Source organism: Furipterus horrens, unplaced genomic scaffold (genome assembly GCF_987537825.1).
Source record: "Furipterus horrens unplaced genomic scaffold, mFurHor1.1.pri manual_scaffold_1, whole genome shotgun sequence".
Classification (NCBI taxonomy): domain Eukaryota; kingdom Metazoa; phylum Chordata; class Mammalia; order Chiroptera; family Furipteridae; genus Furipterus; species Furipterus horrens.
This window is the reverse complement of record NW_028327171.1, coordinates 197,142,828-197,157,469: the sequence shown is the minus strand read 5'-3', so window position 1 is coordinate 197,157,469 and position 14,642 is coordinate 197,142,828. Positions and strand designations below refer to the sequence as shown.

Genomic DNA, 14,642 nt, shown 5'->3' with positions numbered 1-14,642 from the left:
GGATTTAAAGATACAAGTCAGGGAACCAATGATAACAGATCATCACTGTATAGATAAACATCTGGAGATAAAAAGAAAAGTTTGTCTTAAAAGCTTATTCTGGGCAACAGAGATAGGGTCAGTATTTAAAAACAGTATCAAAGCAGTCCTCAGTAGATAAATCGAATTATGGTAAGAAATAATAGTTTTTCTTTGTATTTGGGAAATATATTGATGGAAACATAAACAAGAGGTGAACAGGTATAAGAAACAAATTGAGACATGCTCTCATCCACAGAAACTTACTTAAAAATACACAAAAAATATACTGATCTACTTACATTTCACCTCAGTAATGAATAAACATCACATTATGATACAAGATTATGAAACAACTTGTTATTTTTATTTCATGTCAGTATTTTTTAATCTAAACAATAATACATTTTTCAGATGAGTAAACTGATAAAATAATGGACAAAGGCAACTTACTATCCCATTTGGGTGTCACGTTGATTTACATCAGTGTAGCACAAATAGTTTATTCATATTAGGTGCTGGTGTCAGAAAACCTGGAATCAAAGTCTGTCTTTATCTTTTAATAGTGACAAGTAAATGACCATCTCTCTAACCTTCATATTCCATCCATTAAGGAGGATAAAAGTGGCATTCATATTTTACCGTGTTGTGACAATTCAATAAAATAATATAATCAAATGTGTATTAAAACTGCACAACACTTCTAATCACTTTTGCTGTTTTGTTAACAACTTAGTCTATAATCACTTTGACAACATGTTGATAAAGACTTGAAAGTTTCTGTCATACATTGAGATGATTCTGTCATTTTTCCCAGTGACTACGTCCTTGCCTGAATACTGGGTCACTGCCTAACAGACAATATATGAGGCTTGCACCAATCATTATTTAAACAAGAATGACCTAGTAAACTTTCCTCTCCTGCTGCATTTGTAACTGTTACAGCGCTCTTGTTTTTCTATGATGCTGATTCTCTCTGGTCAGTCACAGAACCATGACATCAAAAAGTTTAAGACAGTCTCATAACTGGTGTTTGGTTCATGTTTTTAGTTTCGTTATTTTTTTTTTATATTAATCTATCAATATTGCTTGGTTGAGGTATAACAAAAGCAGTGGAGTTGAAATGTTCTCAGTAGCCCTGAAACCTTCAGCTTGTTTCTGAGCCATATGTGACATTGTTGGTATACACAGAGGATTGATTTTGAAAGTGTACTGTTTGGGTTTTCATCAGGACCTGCTCTGATTACAATGAACATGTAAAGGCTCACCAACTACACTGTGAACAAAGAAACCCAAGCCAGCTGGCATAAGCTTGAGAACATATTTTTGTTGATTTCTTCAGGGTGTTAAGAGAGAAGTAAGAGACATTGACAATAAATTCAACCATATAGAATATAAAAGCCAGTAAATGTTTCTGCTTTTCAGAATAACAGGCATAACAGTGCTGTGTTAAAAGAAATGACAAGCCTACCTTACACTTAGGAATGAAGGAAAACAAAACAATTTTAGACAGAATGCTCCTGTCACAAAAAGGTTTTTCTCAGTAGGGTACAGAATGGTTGCCTAGGAAACTGATGCTAATTGCTAGTGCTGATGGAAAGTAGTCAACAAGGAAAGCACTGTGCAGCTCGAAGCAGTCTGCTCAACAACCCTAGATAAATTCATAAAACAGGGAAAAAAGAAAAGTTCCTTGTCTAATTTGGAGGGTAAATGGCTTCTCTGCAACTATTTCCTGTAATCAACTGGTGATGAAGGAAATCAAAAGAGCAGATTGTTGGGTTTTTGGTTTTGGGGTTTGGCTGTTTCTCCAGCACCTTTGCATTAATTAAAAGAGGCCAGAGCTGGCAAACCCCTCCCTGCTCAGACTCCAGTTGATCTCAGAGGGTCGCCCAGGCTGACGCTGCAGCTGTTGATCTCTGCCTAACAGCCTTTTCTTCCAAAGATGTTTCCCCAAAGACTTTCTGATTAAACTAACGAAAATTCTAGTTTATGGGGAAAAACACATTTGAGGCAAAGTTAGGGTTAAATGCATTAAAGGTTAAGGAACCATGACTGCATAAAGTTCAGTTCTGATTGGCACTTAAATTTAACAGTTTTTGCATTGCACCCACTATAGATAGTGGCACTATGCTTAGCCAGTGTGGGGGATACAAAGATGAATAAGACTTGGTGTTCATACATTTAAACTGTGCCTGAAATGGGGCAGTCTCATTGAAGGCCATGTTTTGTTTCTGTTTTTTTAAGATTTTTCTAGTAATGGTCACAGATTTTGGCTGAACCATCCATAGTCACTCATATGGTCTTCTTCTGAAATTCAAATGCAACCTGGTGGGGCTAAGATTGGTAGGGAGTACGAGTGTATGATTCCAGGAGAATCTTCCCTCATTCTTTTTTTCCTACCTCAATCTCTGTGCTCAAATGCACAGTTTGTTAAGACAACTTAACTTACTTAAATGAAGTTTTTAGTGCTTGAACAAACTCTGCCCAGCATTTAAACTTGGTCAAGGGGGAAGGTGTAAAAAGTTAAGATGATTATGAGTGACAGAGTACCAAAATTTAAGGTTACTAAGTTAGTGGAGTCAAAAGTAATTAGAAAAGCAAACTACAGATCAGGAATAGAACCTACTAGAAAAATTTCCTTCTAATTTTAAAGGGCCAGCTGGGAAACAGGAACAAAAACACATTTAAGCAGAAGAAATATAGTAAGTGAATATAGTCTAGCTTTATATTATTATAGTCTAGTTAAAGGTTTTGCTGATGGTGTTTTTTCTTCCCCAATGTAGTATTGGGTGCATAGTTACATTGGTGTTTGTAGCTCATACATTAAATATTTGTTAATTAAATTATATTGTAATATTTTGTTGATCTTAAACTAATTTAATAAAGAGAAGTTCTTAGGGGATTTGCTGCCTGAAATTTTCAAAGTGCTTTAATATCAATAAATTGAATACAATCATTAAGGCACAGAGGGAATTGACAGTGCTTTTAGAGTTTTGAAATGCTCGTTTTTGCATCTTGTCAAAACCATTACAACTGTGCTACTCCTCGTAAACTTGTGAGAAATTGGATTGTCTTCTGCACTACGTCTTGAACACATCACATTGTCAAAGTGCTGTTGAGGACAGGACTGACTTGATGACACATATACATTTCAATGTTTATCTCTTCTCTGTGTGCTGGGTCTTATTGCTACCAACCACACTTCTAGAAATACTTGCAGTTGTGGGTGCCATCTATATCATACTTAACAACTGTCAGAGTATTCCCTGTTACTTGAAGACATTGACACTAAAGGATATCTAGAAAGCATAAAACTGTAACTCATTATTGCAACAGCTCTGGTGTCCTTTCGTAAGAGCCCAGCAGGAAGAGAAAGGTAGATCCATTTTGATGGAGCTGCAGAGTTGAGAAAAATGTAAGGACAGGATGACATGAAATATAGGAAGGATGACACTGAACAAGGCAATCAGACATTGCAATGGGTGGAGGGTGGAATCCTAGGCATGAGACATAGCTTTAGATGACCGCTGACAATCTGAAGTAAATGAAGACATGAGATTCAGGAAGCAAATGGACAGTAACCCAAGGCCCATTCTATTTACTTCATATTTTGCTTAGGGAAGGCCTCAGATGGCCAGATGTTACTATAACCATAAGCTATACTATGTCTACAAACACAGAGCTTCATTTGACATGAAAAACACAATCTTATGAAAGAGATTTATGGGACTTCATGATATGGTAAGTTAGATTCCAAAAGTTTTCAATTCATTTTCTTAGTAAAGTATGACAATGAAAATTTAATTTACTATATAATATATGAAAAGAAAGAAAATTTGTCATTTTGATATTTCATATATGGTAGCTCTGATCATAAAGAGGTTGATCAATTTCTGGTACTAAAAATAGAAAACAGCTTGATTTTTCTGTTTCATTTTCATTCCCCTTGCCAGTTTATGAATCACACCTTCCTAACTTTTATAGAAATCCTTCACCTCAAAAATGTTTATTTGAGCTTGCAGTTTGGGTCTGTTTCCCAAAAGGGAAGTTTGCTGTAAATGTAAAAATTCTCATAAAACCAGGAAACTTTATGGTTTTTGCTCAGTTTTTCTTGGGTAATTCTGAAATGCAGTGTAAGACACAGAGGCAGAGAATGACTTGGTCTGACAGTCAACAAGAAGCTGATCAAAAGCTATAGGGCAAGAGGTATGGTTTCAATGCAATTATTGTATTAATTGAAGTGTTTTACTTAAAATTTTACAGAACAGAATAAAAGAAACACCTCATCATCTTAAATAAGTTTTCCAAATTATTTTCTAAAAAGCATATTTGTTAATTGCCATTTTTCCACAGACCTAGTGAAGAAAAGCACTTTGTATTCATATAGTTTTTTCACATCCAGGGGCATCAGAGAACATAATGGAAAGTTGGAACTTACCTTTATTCGGGGCACAGGAGACTCAAGCATTTCTAGTTAGAATTGAAGAAATGCTCAATATTTTTCAAATTTAGTTTTAAAAAGTAAACATAATTTGGGAGCTTTTAGTCCTTCACACTAAAAAAACTTAAATTCAACCTTCTCTGGTGATTTGAGTTCTAAGATGTCACATTATCAGCTAAAGTAGCTTCAATTCACCCTTTAACAATGAAACCCCACTTAGAAAGGAGACCTGTGTCACCCACACCTCCAAGTTCTTAAGCAGTGTTTTCAATGTCATGTTCAGATCATATGTGCAAGTGCAGCATGACCCACGAGCACTTCAAGCACCGTATTTCTCTTAGGCTGGATGGCAGATATGTTCATAAGGACAGAAATCATCGTGATCCTGACTGAATGAACTTCCTCTTCTAAAATGTGACCTTTGGAAGTGGCATCTGTACTTGCTTCAAAGTCAACTCTTTGCTTCCTCTCTTAAGGCGATCAAGACATATGAATTGTGCGAGAACTGGCCTTGAGTAGATAACTCACATGCTTTGTGAGGTAGGCCAAGTTAGTTTTTAAAGAAAAGGCAGTTTCCCCCATGCCAGCATTTATGTTCTGCTAAAGCTCTGAGGAGAGCAGGTTTATGTCAATCTTTTCAAGGCTTTAAGTCACAAATCTCTATCTGTCAGAACAATGAGAAAAAGAAAAAAAACAGCTAATTTTTAAAGAAACAGATCAACGTATTTGGGCTTTAAGATAAAGACAGCAATATACAAAATGCAGCAGGGTAGAAAAATTATTCAATGAATTGGTTCATTTCTCAAATTGCTTATAGAAGTAATAGTAGTTATTTTTAATGCTGTGGTTATTATTTACCTCCTTGGAGAAAAGGAAAGTTTTTTTCTTTCTTTCTAAAATATGTACTTAATGATTTAGAGTTAGAAAATTTAAACAGGAGCATCTAAATTACAGATTACAAGAGACTTGTATCATTTTTTTAAAATAATGAATCTAGAAAGGTATATCTAATTGAAATCAAACTCTTTTTCTCTAAAGTTAATGAATAAATAGCCTTATTATTCAATAGAAAATGCTGTTAATTATCTAAGAACTTATTATTTTCAAATCATTTTATAGACTCAAAGACAAAGTAGAGAAAAAGGACACTGGTGATATTTTACTCAGGTTGAACTTCAAAAACAGGATATTGAAAATCTCCCCAAAACAATGCATGTACATTCTTTTAAAGAAGAAGAAGAATTAAGTCTATGACTTAGAACATATATTTATTTTAAGATTTAAATTGTCCACTTGTCAGAAATAAAATTTCTGAGCTTCTGACCTAGAAGAGTAAAGTGTTCTCCACCTTACAGCCAGAGGAGCAACAAGAACATGCATTTTAGAATTCTGTTCACAGGATATTTTAGTGGGATATTCTATTGAGGCCCACTGTTACACTGGGCTCAATCTTGCATGTATGAACATGAAAAACTGTTCCACTTTCATGTGCTTCTTAGCTGTTGGCTTATAGATGTCTCTTAGGTTATTTATCTTGATTTTCATACTCTTGCCAATTCAGCCATTTCTATCATCTAGAAATTATTTCTAATTAGATATCTTCCTTCGATCTTAAGTTAAAAGATATATTTTCCCTACTCTAAACCTTCAATCCCATTTTCAGACCACATCAAGTCTTCAACCATAACCTTTCACGACATTCTTTTCACTACAATGTTTCAGAGGTCCTACTTAATTCCTTTCTGGTCTAGTCATCGATTCTATAATCTTTACGTTGAATCCAGCCTCTGCTCATAGTTTCTCTGTTTCCCTTTTTATTTCCAGCATTCCCTTTGAACACCACTTTTCCACAAGGGTATGGCTCACACTGCAATATAATTTCTGTAGCCCCATTTTGTTTCTGTAATTTCCTTTTTCAAAATAGAACATGGATACTAACCCTCTCTCTTCTTTATATCAATTCAAAAACTATTTCCTGGCACCTACTACAGAAAATAAGCGCTGTATTGTGTACCAAAAGGAACATGGAGATGAAGAAAGCACACAGCTACCACCTGAAAACACAGCCTAGTGATGGGGAGCAAAGCAAGTAACAAGTAACCTCAGTAAAATGCTCAATATAATCGATGCCATTAGCAAGTTATGAACATTGTCCATGGGGATGCTGGGAAAAGGAAGAGATTCATTTGAGAGGCGAAAACCAACATGAGCTCTGGACCGTTGATTATGGACTCCTGGTAAGTCTCTTTTGTAGTATATACCCTCCCAAATGTTCCACAGTGCTACACATGAATGAAACCACAAGAGATTGACTGGGCAAATGCAACCTGTTTTGCAAAAAAAAAAGATTATTAGTCCAATCAGAGGACTGACCATGCTAGAGTCTCTGGTGTAGGAGTTAGGTGTTTTCATCCCAGAAGGTCTTTGCCCTGTGTTTCCAAATAGAAAATCTGAACTGAAAATATTGAGTCTAATTTTCAGGCTGCTGAAGCTGAATCATCTCTATTAAAGATAATTTGTCTCTGAATCTTGAGTCCTCCTTTATTATCCATCACCTAATGTCTTCTTAAGTTCTGAGTAATTCTGAAACCAATTGTAAAAGCATACATTTAACTCTCATTTATGCACTCCATTAGTCCCCTAGCATTTGCATATTTGTTAAAAGTTGCAACAAGAGCCTGGGAAATACGTTTTCCTTTTCTCTTTGCGCATGAGCTTGGCTGGGTTGGAACTGCATTTTCTATGAGTGCTCTGTGAAATGAGCCTCCCAGGGAGCAGGCAGCAAGCACCAGGTTCAGTGTCCTTTTCCCCTCAGGACGCAAGATGCCAAGTCAGATCATGCTGAAACCACCAAGTCTGCAATGCGGCATCGGGTCGTTCTGTTCATCTGCTCCTGATATGAATTTCCAGGCTCCCCTGACAGTCAAAGCACATGCTTTATGTAAGGGGCTGAGGAGCAGTGAAGTGTGAGGAATGAAAGAAAGAGAAAAAGGCTGGATATACTGAAGCAGAGTCGGTTCATCTCAGGAGCTTGGGGAGGCAAGAGGGAGGAGCAATGACTGCTAGGTACTTTCCAGTCTACCAGCCTCTCAACAGCAGTAAAATCAAACCCACAGCCAGCCCTCGAGGTGGGATGTGGTGTACTGTTTGTCTTGGGTATATACAAGCAATATAATCAATCTATCTATCGTACTTTAAAAAATGCATTATTGATTGATGAATAATAAATTCCCAATGTATCTGAGCAATTTATATGTTCCAAATTACTCTTAAACCTTTTCCTTTTTTTTCTTTCGTGGGGAGAGAATTCTTAGAAATGCAATAAGAGACAGATAAAGACCGTACATAATCCTAACCAAAACAAAGGTTCAGACAGCTCAAAAATGAACCCCAAAAGACTTGTTTTTATGACTATTTTTAACTGCTCCCTACAAATAACAATTTTATATAATGTTCAGAATTCTTCCATAAATGGAGATTTTAAAAACTTCAAAACTGAAATACATTAGGGTGACAAAACATGACAGCAAACTAGAGAAGGGAAAATCTGATAAGGTCTTAGAAAATGCATGATCAAGAAAAAAAAAATACAATGATAATTGAATTATATTTACAGTTAAAAACAAGCCAGAAAGAATAACTTTATGAACAGGTCTGAATTGTTCTTGGCTCCAATCTGGTGCATTGATTAAGATTCAAATTCACAGTAATAATTTTTCAAAGTGTCAGTGAACCGAAGAGAATCATACAACACCTTTTTTAAGCATCTGTGATGCAGATCTGACATTTAGCACCAAACAAGACAGTAAAGAATGGAGAATTATTTCCACAAGTGCATGGGAGGAATTTTCTAGAAGATGATACATGGCAGTAAATGTGTATGCAAATTAATCTTAGTTTTTAATATCATATTCTATTGTGTGAGATAGAGCCTCTTCACAACTTGAAGTTTTTGTAGGCAGTTCAAATTCCAAAGGAAGAAAATCATGTTTAATTTGTTGAGTCATAGGTTAAATTAAAAGAGGTACAAAGAAACCAAGTTTTCTTATATTTTGATTTAGAATTCCTGGTTTAAGACAATCGCATCCACTTTAAGGCATCAGCAGAAGAGCAAGCAATGACAGATATGCGGTAGGTTTTTATAGGAAGAACTACCCTGTAACCGCACATTTAAACAAACAACTTTATCTGGTGCTTGTCTTTTCCTCTAATTTCTAAGACATTATAAGCTCTAGCTACCAATACTGGCTATACACAAGCTCATACCTTAACAAGAGTAAGAGAGGCAGTTCTTTATTGCAATGCCCACATCAGCTAGCCCTCAATTAGGTTCAGATGCTTCTTTGCACCACCAAGACAAGCCGCATATTATGACTGAAGCTAATACCCGTAACCTGCTTCAAAGGGTATAGAGACCACATAGGACAAAGCAAACGTGACAAATACAAACCTCGTGCAATTGCCTTTTCTATCAGTTCTTGTCTTTCCCACTCTTTCTAGCCCCAGACGCCTAACCTTTCGAAGAAACACACTGAAAAGGTCCCCATTTTCTCTCCTCATCCATCGGCGCCGCCAGGCCCAGACGCTTTGAAGTGAGGCCGTGTGCTTTTCTGCAGACCCACCCTTGAATGCTAAATACCTCTGCTTGCACACTCCTCTCTCTGCGGAGCTCAGGGAAATGGCAGCGGAGCAATGAGTGGTTGGCATGGCAACGAGGAAAAGAAAATCTGCAACCTCTTGTATTGTTAGGCTAGCTTGTTTATTTGCCTCGGGGGAGTGGTGAGGATGGCTTTAGTTGATTTAGAGGAGAAATGGCTCTGTACTATCTTCTCTGCGTACATTAATATGACGTTATATACCATATGCCATATTTAAATCGGGATGATGGCTCTTAGTAGTACACCTCAAATCTAGACATGTTGGCAGAGGAAAATGGGAGAAGAAAAGGCAGTTTCTCATATTCTGAGATTAAAAAGGGAAACAGGACGACGCTTAGAGGGATGACAAACTTTTCCTCTGTCATGTACCTTCAGGCTAAACTTATAATTCCAACAACAATAAGCTTCTGTACCTGAGCATGTTCATCACTTGGCTGCGTGAGCTAAGCGGATGTTACAGTGCTGGCCGAGGCTGTAGAAAGGCACAGCGCCACCGGTGAGCTCTGAACAGTGACAATGGAGAGCGTGCAAGGGCTTTTCCAGATCTCACTGCTTCAGCAGGGAGTGGACCGGGATAGAATCCCCAGAAATGCTGGGGAAATAAAGCATTTAGGGGCAGTGCGGGTGGGTAGTTAACTGGGGAAATGCCTTTAATCTTTACATTAACTCAAAGAGAGGGCCGGCACTGGCTGTGGACTGTGGATGGTCATGAAGGCACTTTATACTCTGACTAGCGTTTCTTACTCATGTTCAAAGCGCTATACCTTAGGATTGTCAAAATTATGAAATCATGATTTTAATTAAATACTGCAATATTTTGGCATCCATCAACTTCTCAGAATTGCCTTTCTTCTTTCTTTCATTATTCATTCTGAAAACCGAGAATACAATTATGATTTTCTATCATGCTCAGAGGTACATGGCTGTGGCAGTTCCGCGATAGGGGCTGTCTTCTTTGGCTCTAATTGATCTCTGGGGCAGCTGGCTGTGCTGGTTGGAATTTGGTGGCACGGGGTAGTGGACAGAGCATTGTCATACACAGCAGGAGATCAGCATTCTGGCTGTAGTCATGTGATCCTGAATGAGGACTAAACCTGTAAAGAGGAGGACTGGGAAAGGCCATCTTACTGGTCCCTTCTGGTTACCTTTGTGCTGATTTGATACGGATTCTAATACAAGTTTGGGCCCCATCTCAGATAAGAAACTTAAAGATGAGGCTCCTGATTTTCACTCACAGTTAGAACTGTGTGGGGACAAAAATGCATTCCTCTTGCTTCCTTCGAAAAAGATAAGGCGAAAAAGAGAGGAAGTTTACTACAACCTTTTACTCTCTGATTCCCACTTTGGAAAACGATGTAAAAATGGCAGCTTTTGTTTCATTATAACAAGAATGTTCCCAAGTGGCTAGGTTAGCAGTGGCTTCTCTTTCTTTTTGAAAGCTTCTGTGGCAGGGCTTCTCAAAAGAACACTTGAATGAAGAAATGTAAAAAAAAAAAAAAAAAATCAAATGTTATGCTGTAAAAAATGAGCAAATAAGTCTACTTAACTTTCTATGGATTGGCTTTACATTGTAAGGAAACAAAATCTAAAAGAGAAAGCTGTAAAGAAATAGAACTTAAAACATTGCCTTCCAGCATGCCCTGTCACCCCATCTCATCACAGAAGACTATAAAGATAAGCTGACTGTGAGCTTGCATCTTAAAAATTAAAAATTATTATGGCTTAGACATGAAGGTGGACATTGAAAAGGGTGGGTGAGAGAGAATGAGGTGCAACCTTTGGTTGAAGTAAGCCCACACTGATGAAGGAAGGAAGAAGGAAGTAGATGTGATGATTGCAATTCATGTGTCATGTGATCTTGTTTATAGAGATGAATACAAATGAACAACTGTGGGGAAAAGATTTATTTCTAAAAGTGAAGAGTGGACTATAGCAAAGAAGGAAAGAAGAAGAAAGATCTTTGGATTAAACGAGTAATGGCCCGAACACCACAACATGTAGCCAAGGACCGGATGATACTGGGTAAAGCTTTAAGTTAACGTCCTGAGTAATATCCTGTACAGGGGAGAAATGCAATATCCTGATAGACTACAAGTGAATGCAAATAGAGTGGGCTAGTTCATAGCCCTCTGGTTCTCCTTAAAATAACCTAAAATATAATACCAACTCCTATTAGTCAGTAGTCCTCCATCATCAAAGGACAGCATTTTTGAGAACCATATTTTAACTTTAAGAGCATTTCTTTTTACTGGGGATGATTTTTGTTTGTAATTTGTGAAACAGTTACATATAAACCATCAATAATACAAGTTATTGTTTTATTAAACTAAAGTTTAGAGAGAAATTTAATTGCACATTAACATCATTGGAACATCCTCTTATAGATATGGGGCCGCCATATTTTACACTTTTCTTTTCCCGTAGTTTTCTACACATGGATACTTTATAATTCAGTACTTGGCCATTACTTCTGAAGGAAAGTTAGTTTAAAATCACACCATAGTTTGAATTGAACACATCACCCTGGTAACTCACAGATGATTTTTTACAACACTGTCACTATGAATATGCATATAAAGCTTTCATAATCACTGTCTCAAATGTAATATAAAATTAATGTAATATATGTTGAACTGAATACAAAATTAACTTTGGATGCTTTTGAACCCATAATTTAAAAGAAACATATATTAATCGCTTTTTAATTTATATTATTTTCTCAAGATGGCAAGGACATGCTGACCTGGCAGATAGATTTTTCAGATGCTCTTAAAAAGTTAATTAGTACCATTGAAAAAAATGAAACACTGAGTGATGTTGGTTTTCCACTGTTTGACTGAACATGCTATAGCAATGTTCACCTTGTATGATAAGCCTCTATAATAATGGTCTATGAGAGTCAACTGATAAGAGCACAAGACACAAAGGAAGAATTTTCAATAGTTTTTATCATTAATTTGAAAAGGACTTTCTTTCGCTTTGGCATTCATTCCCTCTTCTCTTCATTTATTCACTCACTCAACACACATTTATTGAGTTCTTGAGGTATAATGTCAGGTGCTACAGAATATGGTGATGAGAAAAATCTTGGTCTACCACATTATCTCTTTCTTTTTCCACAATCATTTTGCTCTAATTGTTTTCAACTGCTCATGCCTCGATCCCTACAAAATCTTCCTTCTTAATGCTTCTGACCCAAATCCCACCCTCTACAGTTTGTATTATATTTGTTTATAGAAAAATATTCCTTAAGAGTGTTCTGTTGCCAATATTGACACCAACCCCACCACTAATAATAATAAGTTATAATTAATAGATACTATTTCATGAACCATTCACTTTGTACACTTTACTATTTCATTTAATCCTCATTATAACCATGAAAGGTAAAAATAAAAATTTTACTTCATTCTTAACCACAATTTCTTAATAATGCGACAAATGTGCTGTTAGGCACTGCACTGTTTCTCAAATCCTTGGATTAGATTGGACACCGCCATCCCCTTTTCCTGTTCCACGTGGATTTCTGCAGGGTAGTTAGTTTTTATCACAGCAGCTGCTGAAAACCCAAATTCACAAAGATATGGCATCTTATAAAGAAACGTGGTGTGATCCAATGTTGAAACTGTGAACCAACTTGAACTAATATCTCACGCATTGTTTGACAGACACGGGGAACCGCCGTGTTTCCTCTGAGTATCTCAAATACTCTGCCTCAGCCCCGGGAGTCTGCCGGGGCACCACAAGACACTTCTGTGCACTATTTGGGAACCTTGGCCCTACGGAGAAGCAATCCCAGTTCACTTTTGTCTTTCCATACTGTTCATTTGGTACTAAGACGCTGTATTTTGTAACTGAATTAGTTGTACGCACAGGTCTCATGTCTGCATTTAGGTTTCCTGCTCCGTAAAGTTTGGAGACGGTTTCTTGCGTACACCCTGGCACAGAAGCTAACACGCTTTGCATAGCATAGAAAATGCTCAACGGTAATTTGTGCAATGCATGGATTTTTAAAAAAAATTACATTATAAACTTACAGCATTTCTCCCCAGGCATTTGAAATGTCTTTCATATTTTCCCATTACAATGTAAACATGTTTTTTGAACAGAGAGTACAGTCGATGTGTTGCTGACTAATGGCTGGAGTGTAGAAAACCAAGGTTTGAATAAGTAGGGGGTGATTTTGAAGGGGGCATAACCTTTCTTGTTGCTTGTAGTTGACTCACACTTTTGGGAATGGCACGTCTGGAAGTTACTGTGTTCAAATGCATTAAATTCTGAATCACAGAAGAATAAAAATAATTTTGAAGAACATTACTACACAGGCTATTATATCTCTGTGCTATTAATGCTATGTAACTATGTCATTAATGATGATATTGTCAATGATAGAGTAAAGAGGGTTATTGGTAAAAAATTATGCTTTGAAAGGAAGTACAAAGAGCAAATTATGGTATGTTTTCCTTAAACCATCTGAATATTAGGTAATAAAAAGCCATCTGAGGAAGAAATGCTTCCTGTGTATGTGTACATGTTCGTTTTCTTTCTTTTCTGACTTGTCTCTCTTTTTCTGTTTAAAGGCTGGGAGATGGACTCTACATTCCTTTCTGCCCTAAAAAGTAAATATGCTTCTAAGTAGTCAAGCAGATTTAGGTCCAATAGCAAAATAGCTGTGTTTCCTTTCAATGAATTAAACCACTGACAGTCACTGGCAAAACACATATACACCGAGCCATTTGCCTATTAAAATTAATGTGGTAAAACTAAATAGGGAGATGAAATGGAGAAGACAACCAATTTGGGGGACTGTCAGGCTAGTTCCCATGATTTTTCTCTCCTTTCTGTGTTTTTTTCCCCCTAACATTTCAGTCCTAGCGTTCGGAAAAGAGGATCAGCGCTGTAAAGCAATTCACTCCCGAACTGAACAGACTTCCAAGTACAAACCAGCACTGGTGACAGCAGAGCCTTTAGTTACCTGCCGTTTCTTTGTCCGCCGAGGTCAGCTCTCCATTGATCCCATTCTCTTTGGTATTTGCGTAAGTGCTCTGTGACCCATGCTCTCTGAAGGCACCCTCTTCATCCTCCCTGTATGGGAATCCATTGGCGCTTCTGACCAGTCCTTCCCCTGCCCCGCCTTGATCCTTAAGCTCAGGTGGATGTGGGTGTGCGGAAGCCTCTGTTAGTTGAGCTGGAGTCCAGTGAGGTGCCTTTGCGTCATCTTTCCGATTATCTGCCATTCTCCAACACTCAATGACCTCTTCTGTGATTGGAAGAGAAAAAATAGTAGCCATTACTTTGGGGAAATCTGATCTGATATTAGTAGTACCAAGATCGAGCAAATTTATAGCAAACTTGTTGGTTAGCTATACTAAACAAACAAAAAAACTTCAACAACCTACTTTTAATATCAAGCGGTAGCTACTGTCAACACTTTGGTGGTGGGTTTTACAAATCTTTTTTGGTATATTTCTTCTTTTAATATAAGCTCTCTATTAATCTATATACACTTTAAAAAAAATTGTGCC

General features: G+C 37.1%; 1 protein-coding gene across 17 annotated transcripts in view; it reads right to left on the bottom strand.

Annotated features, from left to right (window-relative positions):
* The window catches only part of MAP2 (microtubule associated protein 2), a 67,688-nt gene extending 53,315 nt beyond the window's left edge, over positions 1-14,373 (bottom strand). For all 17 annotated transcript variants that reach the window (XM_090283102.1, XM_090283110.1, XM_090283103.1 and 14 more), the window contains exon 1: positions 14,093-14,373. In XM_090283102.1, coding sequence (XP_090139228.1) covers positions 14,093-14,354 — 262 coding nt within the window. In that variant the 5' untranslated portion in view covers positions 14,355-14,373. The remainder of the gene's footprint in view (positions 1-14,092) is intronic.
* Between the last annotated feature and the right edge of the window lie 269 nt (positions 14,374-14,642).